Source organism: Mirounga angustirostris, unplaced genomic scaffold, assembly GCF_029215605.1.
Source record: "Mirounga angustirostris isolate CCGP_5_RB_7025 unplaced genomic scaffold, mMirAng1.0.hap1 SCAF_17, whole genome shotgun sequence".
In the NCBI taxonomy this organism is placed as follows: Eukaryota; Metazoa; Chordata; class Mammalia; order Carnivora; family Phocidae; genus Mirounga; species Mirounga angustirostris.
The window spans coordinates 13,903,602-13,929,377 of NW_026991725.1; the positions used below are offsets into that span (position 1 = coordinate 13,903,602).

The window sequence follows — 25,776 nt, forward strand, 5'->3', positions numbered from 1 at the left end:
AATTCAACATATGAGTGAAATCCTATATTTGTCTTTCTTACTGACTGTTCTAGCATTATTCTCTCTACCTCCATCCATGTTGTTTGAAATTACAAAATTTCATTCTTTTTATGGCTAAATAATATTCCATTGTGTGTATGTGTGTGTGTATACATATATATATACCACATTTTCTTTATTCATCCATTAGTGGACACTTGGGCTGCTTCTATATCTTGGCTGTTGTAAATAATGCTGCTATAAATATAGGGGTGCGTGTATCCCTTTGAATTAATGTTTTTGTATTCTTTGGGTAAATAACCAGTGGTGCAATTGCTGGATCATAGGGTAGTTCTACCTTTAACTTTTTGAGGAACCTCCACACTGTTTTCCACAGTGGCTGCACCAGTTTGCATTCCCACCAACAGTGCGTGAGGATTTCCCTTTCCTTACATCCTCACCATCTGTTTCTTGAGTTTTTGATTTTAGCCATTCTGACAGGTGTGAAGTGACGTCTCATTGTGGTTTTGATTTTCATTTCCCTGATGATGACTGATATTGAGCATCTTTTCATGTGTTTCTTGGCCATGTGTATGTCTTCTTTGGAGAAATGTGTGTTCATGTCTTCTGCCCATTTTTAGATTATTTATGTTTTGGATGTTGATTTTGATGAATTCGTTATGGATTCTGGATACTAGCCCTTTATCCAATATGTCATTTGCAAATATCTTCTCCCATTCCATCAGTTGATTTTTTTTTCCCCCATCACCAGGCTAACCCATCCCCCCACCCCCCTCCCCTCTAGAACCCTCAGTTTGTTTTTCAGAGTCCATAGTCTCTCATGGTTCGTCTCCCCCTCCGATTCCCCCTCTTCATTTTTCCCCTCCTGCTATCTTCTTCTTCTTTTTTTTTTAACATATAATGTATCATTTGTTTCAGAGGTACAGGTCTGTGATTCAGCAGTCTTACACAATTCACAGCGCTCACCATAGCACATACCCTCCTCAGTGTCTATCACCTGGTCACCCCATCCCTCCCACCCCCCACCACTCCAGCAGCCCTCAGTTTGTTTCCTGAGATTAAGAATTCCTCATATCAGTGAGGTCATATGATACATGTCTTTCTCTGATTGACTTATTTCGAGTTTTGTTAATTGTTTGCTTTGTTGTTTCCTTCCAGAAACTTTTTATTTTGATGTAGTCCCAGTAGTTTATCTTTTCTTTTGTTTCCCTTGCCTCAGGAGACCTATCTAGAAAAAAGGTTGCATTGGCTGATGTCAAAGAAGTTACTGTCTGTCTTCTCTTCTAGGATTTTTATGGTTTCAGGTCTCATATTTAGGTCTTTAATCCATTTTGAATTTATTTTTGTGTATGGTGTAAGAAGGTGGTCCAGTTTCATTCTTTTGTTGCCGTCCAGTTTTCCCAACAGCACCATTTGTTGAAGAGACTTTTTCCCATTAGATATTCTTTCCTGCTTTGTCAGAGATTAATTGACCATATATATAATTGTGGGTTTATTTCTGGGTTTTCTATTCTGTTCCATTGATCTATGTGTCTATTTTTATGGCAGTACCATACTGTTTTGATTACTACAACTTTATAATATAATTTGAAGTCTGGAATTGTGATGCCTCCAGCTTTGCTTTCTTTTTCAAGATTGCTTTGGCTATTTGGGGTCTTTTGTGGCTCCATACAAATTTTAGGACTTTTTGTTCTAGTTCTGTGAAAAATGCTGTTGGTATTTTGATTGCTTTGGGTAGTATAGACATTTTAACAGTATTCTTCCAATCTATGAGCATGGAACGTCTTTCCATTTCTTTGTGTCATCTTCATTTTCCTTCATCAGTGTTTTATAGTTTTCAGAGTACAGGTCTTTCACCTCTTTGGTTAGGTTTATTTCTAGGTATCTTATTTTTGGTGCAATCAAAAATGGAATTGTTTTCTTAATTTCTCTTTCTGCTGCTTCAATATTAGCATATAGAAATGCAGATTTCTCTGTATTAATTTTGTGTCCTTCAACTTTATTGAATTCATTACTTCTAATTGTTTTTTGGTGGAATTTTTAAGATTTTTCTGCGTATAGTGTCATGTCATTTGCAAATATTTACAGTTTTACTTCCTCCAAACCAGTTTGGATGCCTTTTATATTTTTTTGTTGTCTGATTGCTGTGGCTAGGGCTTCCAGTACTGTGTTGAATAATAGTGGTGAGAGTGGGTATCCTTGTTTTGTTCTTGACCTTAGGGGAAGGGCTCTCAGTTTTTCCCCCATGATGTTAGCTGTGGGTTTTTCAGATATGGCCTTAATTATGTTGAGGTATGTTCCCTCTACACCTACTTTCTTGAGGGGTTTTTATCTTGAATGGATGTTGTACTTTGTCCAATGTTTTTTCTGTGTCTATTGAAATGGTCGTGTTTCTTATCCTTTTTCTTATTGATGTGATGTATCACATTGATTGACTTGTGAATATTGAGTCACATAGCACCCAGAAAAAAAAAATCCTACTTGATTGTGGTGAATAATTTTTTTAATGTATTGTTGGATTCAGTTTGCTAGTATTTTGTTGAGGATTTTTGCATCTGTGTTCATGTTTTTTTTAAAGATTTATTTATTTTATTATAGAGAGTGCATGCTTTTGAGTGGTGGGAGAGGCACAGGGAGAGAATCTTCAGGCAAACTCCCCGTTGAGTACAGAGCCAGACGTGGAGTTCCATCTCAGGATCACTGAGATCATGACCTGGGCTCAAACCAAGAGATAGATGCTGAAACCATTAGAGTCAGACGCTTAACCGACTGAGCCACCCAGGCACCCCCTGTCGTTCTCTTTTTTCGTAGTGTCTTTATCTGGTTTTGGTATCAGGGTAATGATGACCTCAGAGAATGAATTTGGAAGCTATCCTTCCTTTTCTATTTTTGGAATAGTTTGAGAATAGGTGTATTAACTTTCTAAAATGTTTGGTATAATTCGCCTGTGAAGCCATTTGGTCCTGGACTTTTGTTTGTTGGGAGTTTTTTTTATTACAATTCAGTATCTTTGCTGATAATCAGTATGTTCAAATTTTCTGTTTCTTTCTGTTTCAGTTTTGGTAGGTAATGTGTTTTTAGGAATGTATCCATTTCTTCTTGGTTGCTCAATTTTTTGGCATATGGTTTTTCATAATATTCTTTTACAATTGTCTTTATGTGTTGTTTATTGTTATTTCTCTTCTCTTGTTTGTGATTTTATTTTATGTATGTGTTGTATGTATGTATTTATTTTAAGTAGGCTCAACACCCAATGTGGGGCTTGAAGTCACGACTCTGGGATCAAGAGTTGCATGTACTACCGATTGAACCAGCCAGGTGCCCCTTGTGATTTTATTTATTTGGGTTTTTTTCTCTTGTTTTCTTGATAAGTCTGATTAGAGGTTTATCAATTTTATTGATTTAAAGAATCAGCTGCTCATTTAATTGATCTGATCTGTTTTTTAGTTTCTATGTAATTTAATCTTTATTATTTCCTTCCTTTTGCTGGTTTTTTAGGTTTTGTTTGTTCTTTTTGTAGCTCCTTTAGGTGTAAGGTTAGGTTTATTTGAGATTTTCCTTGCTTCTTGAGATAGGTCTATATTGCTATAAGCTTCTTCCTAGAACCGCTTTTGCTGTGTCCCAGAGGTTTTGAACTGTTGTGTTTTCATTTGTTACCATGAACTTTTTAATTTCTTCTTTTATTTCCTTGTTGATCCATTCATTGTTTAGTTGCATATTCTTTAACCTCCATGTCTTTGTGCTCTTTCCAGATTTTTTCTTTTGGTTGACTTCAAGTTTCATAGCGTTCTGGTCAGAAAAGATGCTTACTATGACTTTGATCCTTTGGAATTTTTTGAGGCTTGTTTTGTGGTCTAGTATGTGATCTATTCTGGAGAATGTTCCGTGTGCACTTGACAAGAATATGTATTCTGTTTTAGGATGGAATGTTTGGAATATCTCTTTTAAATCCCTCTTGTTCAGTGTGTCATTCAAGGCCATTGTTTCCTTGTTGATTTTCTTTTTTTTTTTTTTAAGATTTTATTTATTTATTTGACAGAGAGAGACACAGTGAGAGAGGGAACACAAGCAGGGGGAGTGGGAGAGGGAGAAGCAGGCTTCCCACTGAGCGGGGAGCCCGATGCAGGGCTCCATCCCAGGACCCTGAGATCATGACCTGAGCTGAAGGCAGATGCTTAACGACTGAGCCACCCAGGCACCCCTTCTTGATTTTCTGTTTGGATGATTTGTCCATTGATGTAAGTGGAGTGTTAAAGTCCTCTTGGTATTATTATCCGTTAGTTCCTTTATTTCTGTTATTAACTGTTTCATGTATTTAGGTGCTCTTATGTTGGGTGCATAAATATTTATAATAGTTATATCTGCTTGTTGGCTTGTCCCCTTTATTATATAGTGTCATTCTTTGTCTCTTATTATAGTTTTTGTTTTGTTTTTTATCGAGAGAAAGAGCGAGAGATGGTGGGGGAGCAGAGGGAGAGAGAGAGAGTCTGACGCAGGGCTCAATGTCTCAACCCACGGCTCTGTCTCTTAACCCTGAGATCATGACCTGAGCCAAAATGAAGAGTCAGACGCTTAACCATTTGAGCCACCCAGGCGCCCCTACAGTCTTTGTTTTAAAGTTTATTTTGTTTGCTACAAGTATTGCTACTCTAGGTTTCTTTTGACATCCATTTACATGATGAACGTTTCTCCGTCCCTTCACTTTAAAAAGTTATTTATTTATTTGAGAGAGTGGGTGCAGGGGGAAGGGGCAGAGGGAGATGGAGTGAGAGGGTTTTGTTTTGTTTTTTTAAGATTTTTATATATTTATTTGAGAGAAAGAGAGAGAGAGACCATGACCAGGGGAGAGGGGCAGAGGGAGAGGGAGAAGCAGATTCCCACTTAGTAGGGAACCCAACATGGGGCTCTATCCCAGAACCCCGAGATCATGACTTGAGCCAAAGGCAGATGCTTAACCAACTGAGCCACCCAGGCGCTCCTGGAGAGAGTCTTAAGGGACTCTGCGCTGAGTGCAGAGCCTGATGTGAGGCTTGATCTCACAACCCTGAGATCATGACCTGAGCCGAAACCAAGAGTTGGACACTTAACCAACTGCATCACCCAGGTGCCCCTCCATCCCTGCACTTCAAATATGCAGGTGTCTTGGGGCGCCTGGGTGGCTCAGTTGGTTAAGCGACTGCCTTCGGCTCAGGTCATGATCCTGGAGTCCCTGGATCGAGTCCCGCATCAGGCTCCCTGCTCGGCGGGGAGTCTGCTTCTCCCTCTGATCCTCCCCCTCTCATGTGCTCTCTCTCTCTCATTCTCTCTCTCTCAAATAAATAAATAAAATCTTTAAAAAAAAATATGCATGTGTCTTTAGGTTAAAATGAGTCCCTTGTACGAACCATGAGAGACAATGGACTCTGAAAAACAAACTGAGGGTTCTAGAGGGGAGGGCGTGGGAGCAGGGGTTAGCCTGGTGATGGGTATTAAAGAGGGCACGTTCTGCATGGAGCACTGGGTGTTATGCACAAACAATGAATCATGGAACACTACATCTAAAACTAATGATGTAATGTATGGGGATTAACATAACAATAAAAAAATTAAAAAAAATGAATCCCTTGTAGGCAGCATATAGATGGATCTTGTTTTTTATCCATTCTGTCACCCTATGTCATTTGATTGGAGTGTTAAGTCCATTTACATTCAAAGTTGTTATTGATAGATATTATTTTTATTACCACTTTATTACTTGTGTTTCTCAAGATTTTTTCTGATCTTGTCTGTCATGGTTTTCTGGTTTTCTTCAGTGATATATTTGGATTTCTTTCTTTGCATATTAACAGTTTTTGATTTGTGGTTACCGTTAGGTTTGTATATAACATCTTCTGCATATAGCAGTGTATATTAAGTTCATGATCATTTAAGTTTGAAGGCATTCTTTACTTCTCCCCATGTTTTAGGTGTATGGTGTCATATTTATGTCCTTTTATTTTGTGAGTTCCTTGACTGATTTTTTACAAAATGTTCATTTTTACTGCTTTTGTGTTTTCTAACTTCATACTGTCACTTTCAGTCTTTCCTTTTTACTCAAAGAGTTACCTTTAATATTTCTTGCAGGGCTACTTTACTGGTTATAAACTCCTTTAGTTTTTGTTTGTCTGGGAAACTCTTTATCTCTCCTTCTATTCTGAATTCTGGATATAGTATTCTTGGTTGCATATTTTTCCCATTCAGCACTTTGAAGATACTTGCCACTTCTTTCTGGCATGGAAAGTTTCTGCTTAAAAATCTGTTGATAGCCTTATGGGGTTTCCTTTGTATGTCAGTGTCTTCTTTTGGCTTCCTGCCTTTTTTTTTTTTTTTAAGACTTATTTATTTATTTGAGAGAGAGTAAGTGAGTGCGTGAGCAGGAGGAGGGGCAGAGGGAGAGAGAGAGAGAATCTCCAGCAGACTCCACGCTGAGCCCGGAGCCTGACACGGGGCTGGATGCCAGCACCATGAGATTATGACCTGAGCCAAAATCCAGAGTCAGGTGCTCAACTCACTGAGCCACCCAGACACCCTTGGCTTGTTGCTTTTAATATTTTTTCTTTATTACTGTATTTTGCCATTTTATTTTTTTTAATATTTATTTATTTATTTTGTCAGAGAGAGAAAGAGCTAGAAAGCATGAACAGGGGGAGCGGCAGGCAGAGGGAGAAGCAGGCTCCCCGCTGAGCAAGGATGCTGATGCAGAACTGGATCCCAGGACCGTGGGATCATGACCTGAGCCAAAGGCAGATGTTTAACCGACTGAGCCACCCAGGTGTCCCTGTATTTTGCCATTTTAATTATAATATATCTTGGTGTGGATATGTTTTTGTTGATTTTGTTGGGAGTTCTCTGTGCCCCTGGTTCTGGAAATCTGATTTCTTCCCCCAATTAGGGGAGTTTTTAGCTATTATTTCTTTAGATAAATTCTCTGCTCCCTTTTCTCTATGTTGTTGTTCTAGGATTCCTGTAATACGAATGTAACTATGTTTGAGGGAGTCACTGAGTTCCCTGTTTCTGTTCTTGTTTTGCATAATTATTTTTTCTCTTTTGTTAAGTTTGATTACTTTCTGTTACTCTGTCTTCTAGGTCATTAATTCATTCTTCTGCTTCTTCCAGCCTATTCATTCCATCAGATTCCATCAGGAATGTTTCTCATTTCATTTACTGAGACCTTTATCTCTGCTGTTATTACTTATCTCTGTGTTAATGGTCTCACTGATGTCCTCCATTCTTTTCTCAAGTCCAGTGAGTGTACTTTTATGATCATTGCTTTAAATTCTACAGCAGGCATGTTACTTATATCTGTTTCACTTAGATCTCTGGCTGTGTCATGTTCTTTCATTTAGGACAAATTCCACTCTCTTATTTCTCATTTTGTCTATGTCTCTGCCTGTTTCTCTGTGTTAGGAAGGTCAACTTTGTCTCCTGTTCTTGAGGGTAATGGCCTTATGAAGAAGAGGTCCTATAGTGCCCTGCACTGTGGTGTCCCCTGTTCCCCAGGGCCTGGTGCTTTCGAGTGTCTCCATTGTGTAGTGCATCCACTCTGCTGTTGTGTCATGGATGCTTTCCTTCAGGCCAGTTGTCTGCAGATGCTTTCTTTGTCTCTTGTGGGTAGTGTTTGGTCCCTGGCCTGAATGTGGCATGTTTTAACTAGGTATGCTCTGATCCGCGTGTGAAATGAGACCTGTTGCCACCACCACTGGAACTGAGGCCTGGCAAGACTCCTCAGTCGGGAGGCATGGTGTGGGCAGGGCTTTGGGTTGGTCTTCTGGGACTGAGGGAAGCATAACTGGGAAGGATGGTTCTTCTGGAGCACTAGGGTAGGGGGCTTGATATAAGCAAGCTAGGTGGTGAGTGTTGGTGCTGTACTGGTTCCTACAGGTGGCTTTCTATTTATGCTGAGGGGCTGGAGAAGGAAATGACACCAGCCAGTTTCTTTCTTCCTGGAGGGGTCACTCAGTGAATGCTGCCTGTCTGGGACAGGCGCTTCGATGAGCAAATAACTTCCCCACTGTGTGCACCCCACTGTGTTCCTCACTGTTTCTGTGCTGTATGTCCATGGGCTGTTTGCCTGCCTTCTCTCCCAAGAGCAGCCCTAATGCCCCTATGCCCTCTGGGCTCTATCCCTTCCCACCCTGCTGACCTTTAGAACTTTAGGCTTTAAGCCCACTGGTTGCAAGAACTCACAAAATTGGGCCCCTCTCAATTTCTTTCTTTCTTTTTTTTTTTTTAAAGATTTTATTTATTTAACACAGAGAGAGAGCACACAAGCAGGCAGAGGGAGAAGCAGGGAGTCTGAGGCAGGGCTCAGTCCGAGGACCCTGGGATCATGACCTGAGCCTAAGGCAGATGCTTAATGACGGAGCCACCCAGGCACCCCCCCTCACTTTCTAAGTCAATTGCTATGAGGATGTCTTCCCTGTGTGGGCTCCCCTGTGTGATAGTCTGTTTCTCACCCTTTTGTACAACTGCTACTCCCTCCCCATCACAGAGACCATGATCTATTTCTCTCCCAAACTGCAACTACCTTTTTCTGTGTAACCTCTAATCTACCTTTGGTTGTGGACTTTGTTCTGCCAGTCTTCAGGTTGAGCTCTAGGATACTGAGGATGATTTGATAGTTAATCTAGTTTATTCATGGGGTAGGCAAACTGAGGGTCTTCCAACTCCTCCACTATCTTCCTTTTCCTGTGCTCTTGTTTTTTCTTCTTAAAGAATCTTTTGCCAAGTGGAAGTTTTTAATATTTCAACAGTGTTTTGTATTTTTCAGAGTATATGTTTAACACCTCTTTTGTTAAATCATTCCTAAGTATTATTTTTATACTATTATACTATTAATTTTTAATTAATTTTTTAGAAATTCCCTTTTGGATTGTTCTTTGCAAGTATGTGGAAATTCAGTTGAGTTTTGTGTTCTGCAACCTTGCCAATTCATTTTTTAGTTCTAATTGTTTTTTAGTGAATTTTTAAAGTTTTTCTGTATACAATATGGCTTCTGTAAATAGACTTAGTTTTACTTACTGGATGCTTTTTTTTTTTTTTAAGATTTTATTTATTTATTTGAGAGAGAGAGAATGAGAGAGAGCACATGAGAGGTGGAGGGTCAGAGGGAGAAGCAGACTCCCCGCCGAGCAGGGAGCCCAATGCGGGACTCGATCCCGGGACTCCAGGATCATGACCTGAGCCGAAGGCAGTTGCTTAACCAACTGAGCCACCGAGGTGCCCCGCTTTTTTTTTTTTAAGATTTATTTATTTAGAGAGCACGTGTGTGCATGTGGGTTGGGGGAGAGGGAGAGAGAGAATCTTAAGCATACTCCGTGCTGAGCAGGGAACTCCATGTGGGGCTCAGTCCCACAACCCTGAGATTATGGTCTGAGTAGAAATCAAGAGTTGGACACTTAACCAACTGAGCCATCCAGGCACCCCCTTACTGGATACTTTTTTATTTCTTTTCTAAGTTCACTGGCTAGACTGTCCAGTAGAATGTTGAATAGAACTGGTAGGAGTGGACATCTTTGTCTTGTTCCTGATCTTAGAGGGAAACTACACCATTAAGTATGGTGTTAGCTGTGGGTTTTCTGTAGATGCTCTTTATCTGGTTGAGGAAGTTCCCTTCTATTTCTGGTTAGTTGAATGCTTTTATTGTAAAAGTGTGTTGGATTTTTGTCAAATTATCTTTCTATCTATCATCTAAACAATATATTAAACTCAGCATCTATTCAGATGATTGTGTAGTTTTTCTTTATTAGCATGACATGTTAGCTTATTTTTGGATTTTAAACCAACTTTGCATTCCTGAGGTAAATCCCACTCTGCCATGATGTGTAATTCTTTTTATCTTTTTTGGGATTCCATTTGAGAGTATTTTTTTATGCTGTATATTTCTCTGTGGCTGTTTTTCAGTCTGGTTCCTCCTCCAGGGAAAATCTAAGTCAGAACTCTGAAGCTAGACTGAGGACAAAGGTGTGCTAATTTCTCCTGTTTTAGTAGTTGAACCAGTGGGGGTGGGGGAGTTAGAAACTGTACCCTGAGATCTTCTCAGCTTGTCTTCTCATGCCTAGGACCTCCATTTATGAGTGTATTGGGGCATACTGATTCAGGCCCCAGTATTCTCAGTATGCTGCACCCAAGGGTGGAGCCTTGGGTCTGGATGGAAGAAAGGTATCCTCCTACTTGATCACATTTACCTGACCTTAGTGTCAGCATCTGTTAGCTAGGGGCAGGAGGAGAAATCCTGATGTTTTACCCGCCTGGAAATAAGCCCTTCTTTTGGGAGGCCTATGTTCTTGGCTGTGCCAGTCTAGAGTGGAATTTCTGTATCACTGAATTGGGAGGGGAAGAAAGAGCAAGTAGTCCTTGTTTAAGTACCTCAGACTCACTGTTTTTACCAGATTTTAGCACATTTTCTTGATGACTGTTTTAAAAATAATTTTTACTGGTGTCAATGGAGCAGGTCTGCAGAGTTCCAAGCTGGGAACAAGGTAATAGTGGGTTGCCTGGTTGGCTCAGTTGGTAGAGCATGTGACTCGATCTCAGGGTTTTGGGTTCGAGCTCCACACTGGGCATAGAGCTTACTTAAATAAGTAAATAAAATTTTTTTAATTAAAAATAAAAGAAGGTAATAGTGTTTTTTGATAGGAGAGACTTTGACAACTTTGGTAGGAGGTAATGCCCTCTTTCTGAAATATCATTTTAAGAAAATATTTTAAGATTTTATTTATTTGAGATAGAGAGGGAGCATGAGCAGGGGGAAGGGCAGAGAGAGAAGGAGAAGCAGACTCCCCAGTGAGCAGGGAGCCTGATGCAGGTCTCCATCCCAAGACCCTGAGATTATGACCTAAGCCAAAGGTAGACGCTTAACTGACTGAGCCACCCAGGTGCCCCAAGAAAATAATATTTAATCATATGTAGTAATTTGATCATTTTTTCTTTTTTTTTAAACCTTAAAATGTGGTGTTTGAAGCTATAATTTCTTCTGCTTACAATGGTTCTCAGATTTTCTATTTTAAAAATTAAATGTTGCCAACCTTAGTATTTTTAAAAGGTAGTTTGAACATGAACACTACCCATACATGTGATAATGACAAAAGTCTTTTCCTCATTTTTGTATTGAGAAATATATCCCATCTTATTTCACAGCAGAAAGCTATGCACTACTGTTATAAAATTCATTGAGGTGTGGCAAATAATTTTAATTGTCCCTACTCTGTAGGAATGATGAATTTTGTATATTCTTAGGTCTGGAGAAAATGATGTGGAATACAACAACATGGAATTAGAAGAGGGAGAACTTATGGAAGATGCAGCTGCTGCAGGACCACCAGGTATAGAGGACAAGATGCATCAGCTTGCATCTTCTCTTTCCTCTTCTCTGACTGTATCATATTTTATTTTATGGCAGCCACTGCTCTACATGGCCCGTGGTATTGGAAGTGCTATATAGTGTGTGTGTGTACACATATCTTAGAGTGTATTTGAAATAGTAATAATAGCTAACATTTGGTAAGTGTTCTTATGTACCAGGCATTGGGCAAAAGCACTTCAGGTGTACCTTATCTCATTAACTTACAACATTCTGTGAGATAGATTTTAATATTGCCTGCTTTTTATAGCTATACAGATTGGTAGAGAAATTAAGCACCTTGCTATCATTCACAATTAGTAAATGAAATTTACTAAATTTAGGGATTAGAGTTTTGGGTTTGTCTGAATCCAAAGCTCATGGTCTTCTCTACAATCATATACTATCCTTTTAGGATATATAAGTCTTGTTTGTATATCTAATTTGACTATAGAATAATCTGAATAGATTCATGGAATGTGACTTACAAAGGACCTTTTGTTTTTTTAAAGATTTATTTATTTGAGAGTGTATTTGCATATTCGTGCAGGGGGAGGGAGCAGAGGGAGAGGGAGAGAATCCCAAGCAGACTTCCTGCTGATCACAGAGTTCGATGTGCGGCCCAATCCCAATGATCCTGAGATCATGACCTGAGCTGAAATCAAGAGTCAGCTGTTTAACCAGCTGAGCCTCCCAGGTGCCCCATAGAGGACCTTTTGAGAGCATAAGTTGAGCTCTCAAACTTGGGATTTAATTGCCTAGGTCTCATAAGTAGTTGTTGGTAGAGCCAGACTAGAACTTCACATCATTTTTTTCTTGTATTGCTTTTTTGGTTTTTTGTTGTTTTTTGGTTTTTTTTTTTGCCAGACCACACTGCTCCTGCTCCTCTTGGGATGAAGTGACTCAAATAGTGTGTGTTTCTTTTGTGTTCTTGGACCTATTTTTTGTTGTTGTTTTGTTTTTTAAGATTTATTTATTTGACAGAGCAAGCACAAGTAGGGGGAGCAGCAGGCAGTGGGGAGTGGGAGAGGGAGAAGCAGGCTCCCCACTGAGCAGGGAGCCCGATGTGGGGCTCCATCCCAGGACCTGGGACCATGACCCAAGCCAAAGGCAGACACCCAGCGCCTGAGCCACCCAGGCGCCCCATGGACCTGTTTAATCTTGGTTAGAAGAATTATAAGCTAGCTCTGTACTGCTTCTGCTTTATTGATGTTGCCCTTGATACAAACACTGGCATATTCTATAGCATGTTTTAGCACCTCTTAAACATTAGTCTTCAGCATTTCAACTTCCACCCATGCTTTGTACTCTTCCTACTCCTCACTTTATTCTAGGTGATCTCATTTATGCCTGTATTTCAATTCTATCTATATACTGATTACTCTCCAAGTTCTATCTCTAGCCTTTATTTTTCTCATGACTTCCAGACCCATGTAGCAGTCTGGTTTTTTGGTTTTGTTTTTGTTTTTTTTAAGATTTTATTTGACAGAGAGAGACACAGAAAGAGAGGGAACACAAGCAGGGGGAATGGGAGAGGGAGAAGCAGGCTTCCCACTGAGCAGGGAGCCCAATGCGGGCTCCATCCCAGGACCCTGAGATCATCACCCAAGACGAAGGCAGACACTTAAGGACTGAGCCACCCAGGCACCCCAGCAGTCAGGTTTTGATGTTATCAGACTCAGCATCTTACAAACAGAAATCATTATCTTTGTATGCCATCCTGCCTGTCAGTAATAGCTCATCATCTTAGTGATTGATAGTGTTATACATCTTCATCTTTTCCCCTCACTCAGACTCTGCCTTTTAATACATTACCCAAATCTGTTGATTCTGCCTCCTAAACAGTGCATGAATTCATTTGTTACTTCCCATTCCTTTGCCATTCCTAGTCTAGGCCACTGTCTTTCAAAACAGCCTCCCGGGCGCCTGGGTGGCTCAGTCGTTAAGCGTCTGCCTTCGGCTCAGGTCATAATCCCAGGGTCCTGGGATCGAGTCCCACATCGGGCTCCCTGCTCAGCGGGAAGCCTGCTTCTCCCTCTCCCACTCCCCCTGCTTGTATTCCTGCTCTTGCTGTCTCTGTCAAATAAATAAATAAAATCTTTAAAAAAACAAAACAAAACAAAAAAAACAGCCTCCCATCTGGGTTCCTTGTATCCATTATTGTTCCCTTCCATTCTGTTTCCCACAGCATGAGTTCAGGATGAGTTGGGTTTTTTCCTTCAAATTTATATCTGATCATGTCACTCCTCTACTTTAAAACTCTTTATTGGATTCCATTCACTTAAGGAATGGTACAGAAGGCCTTTCATATGGTGGCTCCTACTCACTTCTTTAGCCTTACCTCTCTCGCACTCACCTGTGTCATTTTTTAGCCCAGAGGAAAGAAATGTGCTTCCCCTCAAATGTGCTTCCTAACATGTCCCTTCTATCTTCTCATGCTGGGTGTAGTCAACTCCTATTTTTTCTTCACTTTGGTTGTATTTTATTCCTGGAAGCCCTCCTCAACTGTGTGCTCTGTGTATCTTTTTCTGCTCTCTCAAGTTAACCTATTAGAATATATATTAAACAATATTGTAATTACTTATTTAGCTGCCTATTTTCCCTTTTATCACTGAGCTCCATGAAGCTCTGTGCAAAGAAATAATATGCATCTTAATTTTGTATCCCTGGCATTTAACACAATATAATAAGGGATCATTTAATATTTTTCAGATAAATATTGAATGAATACACTTTATTTATTTATTTTTTTAAGATTTTATTTGTCAGAGAGAATGAGAGAGAGAAGAGAGAGCACAAGCAGGGGGAGTGGCAGGCAGAGGCAGAGGGAGAAGCAGGTTCCCTGCTAAGCAGGGAGCCTGATGTAGGGCTCTATCCCAGGACCCGAGGTTCATGACCTGAGCCAAAGGCAGTTACTTAACCAACTGAGCCACCCAAGCGCCCTGAATACACTTTATTTTACTAAGTGTTGAGTGTAGTTTTCAGAGTTTTAAATAGCATAGAAAAATTCGGAAGCTATCTTGGTATAAAATGGAAGATGGGTGTACTGAGTCAAGGTTACTGAATATTTTTCAAACTTGCAGGTATTTTTTCTTCATTAAATCTATCATTTCCTCTCTTAAACTGTATTATAGGGAAATTATAATATGAAACATTTTTACACATACTGGGTAGTGGATAAACAAAATGTTAATTTTTTCAATTTCTTCATTCATCCACCAGATATTTACTGGCTACTTAACTGGAACTGTATACTGTTTTACTTTCCAAAGCTACAGTATTGAATAAAAAGACATCTCTGTTCTCATGATGCGTATGTTCTGTAATTCCAAAATTGTAATTTATTAGTTCAGTAGTTTTTGAGGACCTATTATAATCCAGACACTAAATTGTGTGTGCTGAGGATACAGTAGTGAATCATACCCTGTTAATTTTTATTACTTGCTTTTGGGAATTTTAAATATTTGTAGACATTTGTTGAATGCCTATATCAAGATTTCTGGAAAATACAATGAAAAAGACTTACTCTTAAGTAATTTATAATCTAAAGGTGAATTAATGTATGAACAGATAGCTAAGATATGTAAGACAGTACACATACAAAAGAATTGCAAATTTCTTTAGATATCGCCTTCTCAGGAGGTGGAACATAACTCCCTTACCCCTAAAGGCTATGCTTAGTGACTTGCTTCCATTATAATACAGTCTAGAAAGGGAAAAAGTAACTTTATACCAGAGAAACCTGGTAAACATTATTTTAGCCAGGTTATCAGATTTAACATCATCCATGTTGTCATGTTGATAGCAGGTACCCTTGATATGATGTGTTGAGAATGGTACTTTACATCTATGGTGTTATCCTCCCAAAACCCATAAACACAATCTAACCATGAGAAAAACACCACGTGAATCCCAGTTGAGGGACATCTTACAAAATATCTGACCAGTACTTTTCAAAACTGTCAAGGTCATCAAAAGCAAGAAAATTCTAAGGAACTGCCCCAGACGAGAGGAACATAAGGAGAAATGATGTAATTTGATGGTCTGGATGGGACCATGGGACACAAGTACATTAGGGAAAGATTAATGAAATCTGAATAAAGTACAGAATTTATTAGTTAATGATAACATACCAATATTCATTAGTTGTGATAAATGTACCATAGTGATGAAAGCTGTTGACAGTGGTAAAGTGGATCATGGGATTTATAGGAATGCTCTGAATTATCTTTGCACCTTTTCTATAAACCTAAAACTTGTAAAATGAAAAGTTTTAAAATATATAAAGAAGAAAATAAAAGCTGAATTAAGGGTGAGGTGGGGCTGAGTGTGGAATGATTTATTGTTATATGTTAATTATGGAAGGTCCATTTCAAGCCTGTTGTGATTCATATTTCAGAACCATACTATCATCTAAGAATTATGTCAATTAAGATGTTAAGTTGTCCATTAAGTAGAAGATCTTTCTTACACAGAACCTAGGTATGAAGTAAAATAATATTTACTTAATTTCATTGTATAGGTTATTTTAAATAAGGCTATAGCTTGAAATAATTATTTAATGATTCAGGTTCCTCTTCCCTCAAGAATTGCTTAGTTTATTCAGTTATTTTGGCTTAGTTACAAGAAAAACTTATGCTTAAAATTATGTGCTGAAAAAGTATCATTCTAAATAAAAAGTATTCTTTTTTAAGATTTTGACAGAGAAAGAGAGTGCGTGCATGCGCGCACAGCAGGGGGAGAGGCAGGGAGAGGGAGAAGCATGCTGTGAGCTGAGCAGGGAGCCCGATGCGGGTCTCTATCCCAGAACCCTGGGAGCATGACCTGAGCCGAAGGCACATGCTTAACCAACTGAGCCACCCAGGTGCCTGCAAAAAGTATCATTCTAATCTAGAACATTAGCTAGTTGAATCAACTGAATAGGAAACATCTGTTTTATATTTGCCTCACATGTGTGATTTATGAAACCTAATACTTGATAACTAAAAGATTCTAGCAATATTCTAGCACTTGTAAATTGACAGTGTGTAGGTTATTACAACATTTGTTACTTATTTCGGGTTAAGGATTTTTTTTAAGATTTTATCTATCTATCTATCTATCTATCTATCTATCTATCTATCTATCTATCTATCTATCAGAGAGAGACAGCACAAGCAGGGGGAGTGGCAGGCAGAAGGAGAAGCAGGCTCTCCGCTGAGCAGGGAGCCTGATGCGGGACTCAATCCCAGGAGCCTGGCATCATGACCTGAGCCGAAGGCAGACACTTAACTGACTGAGCCACCTGGGCATCCCCAGGTTAAGAATTTTTAAGGTTACTTGTTCCAGTAATGTTTAAAGAATGCCCAGTAGGTATCAGGCATTGTGTTGTTCACTAGGATTATGAGATGAATGAGCATCATCTCCAAAATGAGAATGTAGCATTAGTCATTACAGAACTTTGTGATTATAGATGTAAATACAGGGTGACACCAAAAATAGAACAGCTTGTTAGGAATGGATGAAAGGCTTTAGAAAGGGAGTGATGCTTGATTTTGTTCTTGAAAGAAGAGCTAAGAGTTCATTAGAGTTGCAGGGAAATAATGAGATAAGAGAGCAAAGGCATTCCAGGGAAAAGATGCAGCACTGTTCTTTTAGGAAACTTCAAATAGTTGAGACTTTAGATGGGGCAGGCCAATGTGAGATTGGTAAGCAAGAAGCAAAATCAGGTAATGGAAAGTCTCATTTGCTAGGCTAAGGATTTTGGACTTTATTCTGTGGAACCATTAAAGGTCTTTAAAAGAAACATTGGTCAGATTTGGTTACATAGTGGAAGATGAATCAAAAGACAAGATCAGTTAGAAAACTACTGAAATGTTTCAGGAGGGAGAATTATGAGGGCCTAAGCTAAGGCAATAGCAGTAGGGGTGGAGATGAAATTTGTTGAAAGATGTTAAAGAATTTATAGGACTTGGGAATCTAACTGGATGGGATGGATTTGGTGGATATATGGGGATGATTCCTTAAGGTTTCTAGGTTAGGCTGTGCACTTACATAAGATAGTCTAGGAGCAGAACATAATATATTCAGTTTGATCAGTGTTGATTTTAAGAGACCTGTGGGACAATCATGTGTTGATCTCTAGACCCGTAATATCTAACTGCTTAGAAGATCTCAGGTGTATAGTCTGTTCTAGAAAGATGCATTGATTTTTTCTTTTAAAAAAACATAACTTTTATTAATCAGAGTAAATTAAAAATTTCTAAAACTTTCCATAGTATATAAAGAACTTCTGTAAATCAATAAGAAAAAGATAAGACTACCTCCTAGGAAAAAAAGAGGGACAAAAGACTGGAATAGACACTTCACAGAAGAGGCTATCCAGATGGCCAGTGCACATTTTAAAAAGTACTCAAACTCTTTTATCAGAGAAATGGAAGTTGATGATGTGTCCCAGTGTGGATCTCTTGAGTTTATTTATCTTACATAGAGTTTGTTGAGCTGAGCTTTTTGGATGTGTTAGATTAACATTTTTCATCGTACGTTGGAAATTTTCAACCATTTTTCTTTCGTCTGTACTCTTTGCTCTTCTGTGACTTCCGTTATATATATGTTGGTACATTTGATGAGATCCCACAGATCTCTGAGGCTCATTTTTCTTTATTTTTTTTGGGAAATGCCAAATAAAAATCCAATAAAATACCATTGCATACCCATTGTAGCAGCTAATATATAAAAATATTTTTTAAGGGGCGCCTGGGTGGCTCAGTTGTTAGGCGTCTGCCTTCAGCTCAGGTCATGATCCCGGGGTCCTGGGATGGAGCCCCGCATCAGGCTCCCTGCTCCGCGGGAAGCCTGCTTCTCCCTCTCCCACTCCCCCTGCTTGTGTTCCCTCTCTTGCTGTGTCTCTGAATAAAATCTTTAAAAATATATATATATTTTTTAAACTGGCAATACTAAATGTTGCAAGCATATAGAGAGATGGAAACTCTCATACCTTGCCAGTATGTAATTTATAACAATGTAATTTATAACAAATGTAAATTATAACAAAAGATGGGAAAAAGCTGGTTTAGGACTAGACTGTGTAGGACCTTGAATGCATGCTACTGCATACAGGCACTATGATAAAATGAAGAACTTGGGTAGATCAGTGTAACATTTTAGCAGGGGCTTGGCTCAGGAGGCAAGGAACTTGTCACTGTTCATTTGCTTTTTTATGAGGTGTTTTATATTGTTTTCATGTGACCTTCAAGAGCAGTTAATCTACTTAGAATTTCAGTAGCCTTATTCTTAGCAGCTAAAAACTAGAAGCAACCTAAATTCTTTCCACATAGAATAAAGAAAGAAATGGGGATATATTCATATACTGGGATGCCACACAGCAAGAATGAAAATGAATAAACTGCTACATACATCAGTATAGATGAATCTCCTGAACATAATGTTGAACAAAGAAGCAGGATATTAGAGCACATACTGTATCATTTCATTTATATAAAGTTCAAAAACAGGCAAAATTATGGTTTAACTCAGGATGAAGGTTACCTTTGGAGAGGAAGGTTAGTGAGCAATTTCAGGAGACATGGGGGGATTTGGGAGCACCATTAATTTGTGAGCATTTATTAGGCCGTACACTTTTTATGAGACAGAAAGACCTACACAACACACCCAGAACAATGCAATATCACCTCTGAGAAAGGGAAACTGAAATAGATGCTCAAGTCTTTGATGCCTTTGGATAGTGAGTAGGAAGGTTGGGAACATGGGAGGGAGGGAGTAGCCAAAGGGCATAAACCACAAAAGAAAGGAATTTTTGTTTTGGTGAAGGCCTAGAAGAGCATTGAGAAATTGAAGAGTGCTAGTGTTAAATGGGTCCACTTATTGTGGAAAAATGGGCAACTTCTATTTCTAAAGAAGAACCAGATATCAGGGCAGTAGATAGAGTACACAGGGCTACTGAGTAACTTATTACCCAATTAGAACCACCTGGGCAGCTTTTTTTTTTTTTTTTTTTTTTTTTTAAGGAAAAGATCCTAGGTCCCACTCCCGTAATCTTACTCAGGCATTTGTGGTAGAGCTAGCAATCTGTAATGTTTAAAACTCCTCTCAAATGCAGCCTATTTGGAAACTTCCTAGTAAAGGAAAAGGGTTAAGACCGTTTCAAGGTGGAGAGGGGATAGTTTTCTGCTTTTTTTTTTTTTTTTAAAGGTTCAGCTTTTTCTTGAACACGTTACAGAGGTTTAGTCAGACCAAAGCCCATGTCATCATCAGATTTCCTCAGATTCTTCTTTCTTTGCTTCCACTTTCTTTTTTTTTCTTCTATCCACAACTATATTTTATTCCTGTTGCAGATAGTTTTTTGTTGGTTTTGTTTTGTTTTTTATTCCAGTTCTTTGCTTCTACTTTCTTTTCCTCAGCTGGGGCAGCAGGGATAGAGGGGCCAGGACCTCCTCCTGGTGTCCTGGTGTCCACCAGCCCCTGCATTTCAAATGAGGTTCCTGATACTAACTTTGGCCTGGGCCTTTGCAAACAAGCCTGGCCAGAAAGGTTCAACATTTATACCAGCTGCTTTAATGAGGACATTGATCTTATCCTCTACGGCTGTTACCTCATCATCGTTGCAGGATGAGTGCTAAGTAGATGCAGGTGAGCTCCTGAGCTGGCGGCCGTGGTGCAGGTGAATGCTGAGTGTTGCTGCCAGGCACGATGCTAGTCACCAAATGAAATGAGAGCCTCACTCCAACGCCTTCCTTGGATGCACTGAGCACCTTTGTAGCAGTTGAGGAAAAGGAGAGTTTTCTGCTGTTTTTTTAAAAGGAGTTGCAGGGGGGTGTACTGAGTCTGGAAAGAAAAATTTGCAGTAGGATGGTATCCTTAGAAGAGGAAGAGGAAGAAGTTGGAAAAGGTGAGGATGTGAATATAGATGAAACACATATAAGTAAATAATTGGCTTGAAGCTTCTGAATAATTGGAATTTTTCTCCTAAGTTACTTCCTTTTAGATCTTTTTGAAACATTCATGAATAGTCAGAACCTGATTATTTTGTGTTATTTTTATATTATCTATTTTAAGACTTTGTTGCATGTAACATTTTTAAATTTTAGGTTTCTTTAGAATACATTTAAATAGTTTTATTGAGGGAGATCAGTTTAACCACCATTTCCATACCTAATATTTGGTAGGTGTTGTACTAGGCACTAGAGAAAAGTCAAACGGTTTCTTTAGCTTAAGGAGCTTAGTCCAGTGTAGGTGATGCAGATATGACATTGCTCATCAGTGTCTATCTGTCCATCAGTCATTAACAAGTTTCAGTCTGAAAACTCCTCGAGAAAATTACTGTTTTGGTGTCTAGTTCCTTGGGATTTATGATATCATGGGGATTTGTCTTTCTTTCAAGACGACTGGGTTATAGGACATATTCTCCTTTTCTTCTCCCTCATCACCCTGATTGCATATATTGTGTATGCTACTGCCTTTTGATTTCTAGGGCTAAGGATGGGGTTGAGGGTTCCTCCTGAATTCTGGATGGTAATGAGGCCAGAGCTTAGTCACTACGCTTGTGTTCACCTCTCTGGCAATCTGGTTTCTCCTTTCTGCTTCTCATCATGTTGACACACCAACTCCTAAAAGATAGGTCCATAGACAAGTATTCAAACAACACTAACCAATTTACTTTTTCTTTTAATTGAATTTGTGCAAACTTGTAGCATGCATTTTCTACATCTCTGTTTCTTTTGCAGGTAGTAACCATGGCTATGTGGGTGCCAGTAGCAGAATGTCAAGAAGAGCACATTTATGCTCTGCTGCTACCAGTAGTTTATTAGACATTGATCCGTTAATTTTAATACATTTGTTGGACCTTAAGGACCGGAATAGTATGGAAAATTTGTGGGGCTTACAGCCTCGCCCACCTGCTTCACTTTTGCAACCCACAGGTAAAATATTAACAATAATTTCACTTTTTTCTGTGATTCTTGAGAACAACTCTTGATTTTAATCCAAGTGTCTCATTTAAGTGTTGGAACACAGGACATTTCTGTAGCAAATTGATTTTTCATTATATGTCATAAAATTGACATATTAATCATTTTTTGGTCATTGTTCAGTGGTGTTTTGTGCAATAATGTCTTAATGCCTGTTACAATGTTTGTATATGATTTGACATTTAGATTGTGTCTGATTCACAGTTTGATTTGTATGAAGCACAGTTGTCCTCTTTGTGAAAACTTAGAGTTTTTCATGAATTCCCTGACTTCTAAGTGGAACTGTGTCTAAATGGAATATAGAAAAAGATGGTTTCATGCTTTGATGTTCTGTAGTCTAAAAATGCATACCAATTAGCATCAGTGTTTTATTTGCAAAGGTTATTTGTTAGAAATTATATCTGTGTCACTGTAATATGGTGTATATACACACACATTAGATGTATAGTCAAACCTGGATTTTTTGAAACTCTTAGGCATAGTCATTTTGAACAGCTAAGGATTTACCTTTAAATGCCACATTTTAAAAACGATTTTTTAGAAAACTTTCTAATATATACTCAATTTTTTCCTACCTTCTTAAATAATAGTATTACACAAATCAAGTATCAGTGATTTAGAATAGTGATTTTGATGCTTCTTTAAAGCAGCAAAACTCATTTTTTGAAGTCTGAGGTAGAGCTTCAGTGTAGAAAACACAGAGCTGCTCTAGTGGGGGTGGTGATTTCAGAGCCTGGATTATTTAGGCCTCTTCTTTCTAAGGTATACTTCCTGGAAGTCTGGGTCCTTAATTTGAAAGGCTGTCTTCAGTAATGTTATGAAATACTTGCCTTTTATCTGTGATCCAAGTACATTTTGTATTTGTACTTTTATAAAATTTATCACATTGTATATAATTTACATTATTCTTAGGTATTTTTATTGTAGAAAATTTGGAAAATACAGAAAATTACAAAGAAAAGAAAAATTACACATGGTTCTTGTGATCAACAAAGAAATAGCCTTTTTTTTTTAAGATTTTATTTTTCGTAATCTTTACACCAAACATGGGGCTCAAACTCACAACCCTGAGATTAGGAGTCACATGCTCTACCAACTGAGCCAACCAGGCAGCCCAAGAAATAGCTTAAAAAAAAAGTTAACACCTTGACAAAGGTTTTGCTTAAATTATAACCTGTGTTATTTACAAAGATAGTGAAACGGACAAGTTTTGGTTCTGTAGGTGGATGTGTACATTGGTTTAACCTTTTTGAAGGAATTTTTTTTTTTTTTTTTTTTTTTTTTTTTTAAGTAAAGGAAAAGAAAGTGCATGTGCATGCAAGTGGGGGCAGAGCAGAGGGAGAGGGCGAGAATCTCAAGTAGATTCCACGTCCAGCATGGAGCCTGATGTGGGGCTCATTCTCATAACCCTGAGATAATGACCTGAGCCGAAATCAAGTCAGACGCAGCTGAGCGACTGAGGCGCCCCTGAAGGAAATTTTTGCACTAGGTTTAAAATACCTCTGTCCTTTAATCCCGTAACTTTACTTCTAGGAGTATATCCCAAAGAGAAAACAGTCAGAGTTGTTTGAAAATATCCAGCAATACAGTTATGTCTAAAAAATTCTAGTTTAGGGGCACCTGGATGGCTCAGTCGTTAAGCATCTGCCTTTGGCTCAGGTCGTGACCCCGGAGTCTTGGGATCAAGCCCCGCATCAGGCTGCCCGCTCAGCGGGAAGCCTGCTTCTCCCACTCCTACTCCCCCTGCTTGTGTTCCCTCTCTAGCTGTCTCTCTCTCTCTCTGTCAAGTAAAAAATCTTTAATAAAAAAAAAAAATTCTAGTTTAGCCATGCATATTTTATAGATGGGTAAAATCATGTTTTTGAAAAATATTCAATGTCATTGGAAAAATGAATGCAAACTGTAAACAGAATATCTCAGTTATCCAAAAATTAGTTTTCTTAATCCAGGTGTTCAAAATGCTGGTGACAAGGAAGGGAGGGGGAATAGTAGAGAGGAAGAGCAAGTCTTTAAACATCTTGAGTTTGACATGCCAGTGGGATATCAAAGTGGAGATGCTTAATAGATAGCTAAAAATTAAGAACTGGAATATATACAATTATTTGCCTAGAGGTGATACTGGATAATTAAAACTAAGGGAGTAAGATTGTAGAAGAGAGAGTTTTAAGAAAATTTTAATGAGAAAGGGGCCAGGGACATGATTTTGATGAATGTCTGTTTTTACTGAGTGTGTGAAAGATGAACCAGATCAAAGAGCCTTTGGAAGGGAGAGAAACCAAGAAAATGGAGTCATGGAAACCAACTGAAGATAACATATCTTTTTTTTTTTTTTTAATTATTTATTTATTTATTTGACAGAGAGAGTGATAGCGAGAGCAGGAACACAAGCAGAGGGAGTGGGAGAGGGAGAAGCAGGCTTCCTGCCGAGCAAGGAGCCCAATGTGGGACTCGATCCCAGGACCCTGGGATCATGACCTGAGCCGAAGGCAGACGCTTAATGACTGAGCCACCCAGGCGCCCTGAAGATAACATATCTGTGAGAGAATATTAAAAGCTAATGTTGCAGAAAGATCCAGCCTTCTTTTTATTAAAATGCTTGCTTGGGCTTCAATGTTTATTTTGGTTCTTTGTTTATTCTTTCCTTCTCAATCTGTATACCTTTCATTTTATTTTTCTTATCTTATTGCATTAGCTAAGACTTCCAGTACAGTTTGAAAAGGAGTGATGAAAGGGGACATCTTTGCCTTGTTCCTGATCATGGTGGGAAAGCTTCAAGGTTTTTACCATTAAGTATGATGTTAGCTATAGGTTTCTCATAGCTATTCTTTATCAAGTTGAAGATGTTTTCCTCCATTCCTAGTTTACTAAGAGTTTTTTTTTCTTTTAATTCATGAATGGATATTAGATTTTGTCAAATGCTTTTTCTCATCTATTGATATGATATGATGGATTACATTTATTGATTTTTGAATGTCAAACCAGCCTTGCATACTTGGGATAAATCCCACTTAGTTGTGGTATATAATTCTTTTTATACCTGGTTAGATTCAATTTGCTAATATTTTGCTGAGGATTTTAATATCTCTGTTCATGAGAGATACTGGTCTGTAGTTTTCCTGTAATATCTTTGCTTTTGATACTAGAATAATGCCTTGTAGATTGAGTTTGGAAGTACTGCCTCTACTTCTGTTATTGGAGATAATAGAAAGTGGATATAGGCCTCTTCATACTGTCGATTTCTTCTTCACTTTTTGGCAGGTTGTCTTTCAAGGTATTGGTCCATTACATCTAGGTTATCAGAAATTTGTTGGCATAGAGTTGTTCATAGTATTCCTTTATTTTCCTCTAATTCTTTTTTTCAATACATATTGAGTGAACCTTTTATGTATCAGACTCACTGCAAGTTCATGTTCTTAACCACCCTACTGTAAAAAGGAGTATTTTAAGAGGCATCAGGGTATGAATGACGGATGATATAGTTGAACCAGATTTTATGGTACATGTAGTAGTAAGCAGAAATAGAAAGTCAGGTAAGGTTATTCTGTGGAAGGTGTTGCATGCTAGCCTGAGGAATGATGCATAGTGGGCATTGGGGAGCCATTGTTGCAGTTTAGGAGTGGTTTGATTCAAGCTGCTTTTAGAAAGCTGGCAGTGCCCAGAAAACTATCAGAAATGGAAGTTTAAGGAGGGTATTATTGTGGAAGTTTATTTCAGTGGTTCTTAGTATGAGAGGGCAAATTCATACATTTCTGGATATTTTCTCAGTCATCATATGCTGAAAAATATGTGGATCTGAGGTAAGGTCTTCAGAATCTTCTGACATTATAGAAGTTCCACTTAACCTCTAAGGAATACAGTAATCTACTCTATATATAATTAAGATTTTACTTGTAGCATGGCAGTGGTAATATTTGGAATCCCATCAAGTTAGAGGGTTGGCAACTGAATGGAATGTGGTAAGGAGGACTCTGAAGAAGCTTAGATGACCAAAATGGTGGTAGCATTGATAGATACTGATGTCTGGAGGAGAGGCTTTAGAGAACTGTCAATCTTGAAGGTCATAACTGAATGATATGAAAGAATTGTTACAAGACTCAATTCTAATTAACTTTGTAACCTGGCACATTCAGGAATGCTTATTTTCAGTGCAGTATTGAATTGCCAGGTTCCTGTGGTATAAGATCTCATTACACTTTCCTGTCTTGGCAGTTATCACATGGTACTAAAATTATTTTTCACTTTTCCAGCTAGACTGTGAGCTTTGTGAGGGCAAAGACCAAGGGTTCATCTTACTCACTGTCGTATTCCCTGCCCAGCACAATGCCTAGCATTTGAAACAGGCTCAGTAGTTGTCTATCAGATTAAGGAGGCTTGATTAATTTTTTTTTTAATTTTCCCATGTGGGATTTTTACTTTTTAAAATCCTTGTCAGTTTCTAGTAATAATAAACTG

The 25,776-nt window shown here is 38.5% G+C and overlaps 1 protein-coding gene across 7 annotated transcripts in view; it reads left to right on the forward strand.

Moving 5' to 3' along the window:
• The window catches only part of TRIM37 (tripartite motif containing 37), a 197,491-nt gene that overhangs the window by 110,387 nt on the left and 61,328 nt on the right, over positions 1-25,776 (forward strand). For all 7 annotated transcript variants that reach the window (XM_064582669.1, XM_064582668.1, XM_064582670.1 and 4 more), the window contains exons 17-18: positions 11,257-11,342; positions 21,082-21,276. In XM_064582669.1, the coding sequence (XP_064438739.1) occupies positions 11,257-11,342; positions 21,082-21,276 (281 nt within the window). The remainder of the gene's footprint in view (positions 1-11,256; positions 11,343-21,081; positions 21,277-25,776) is intronic.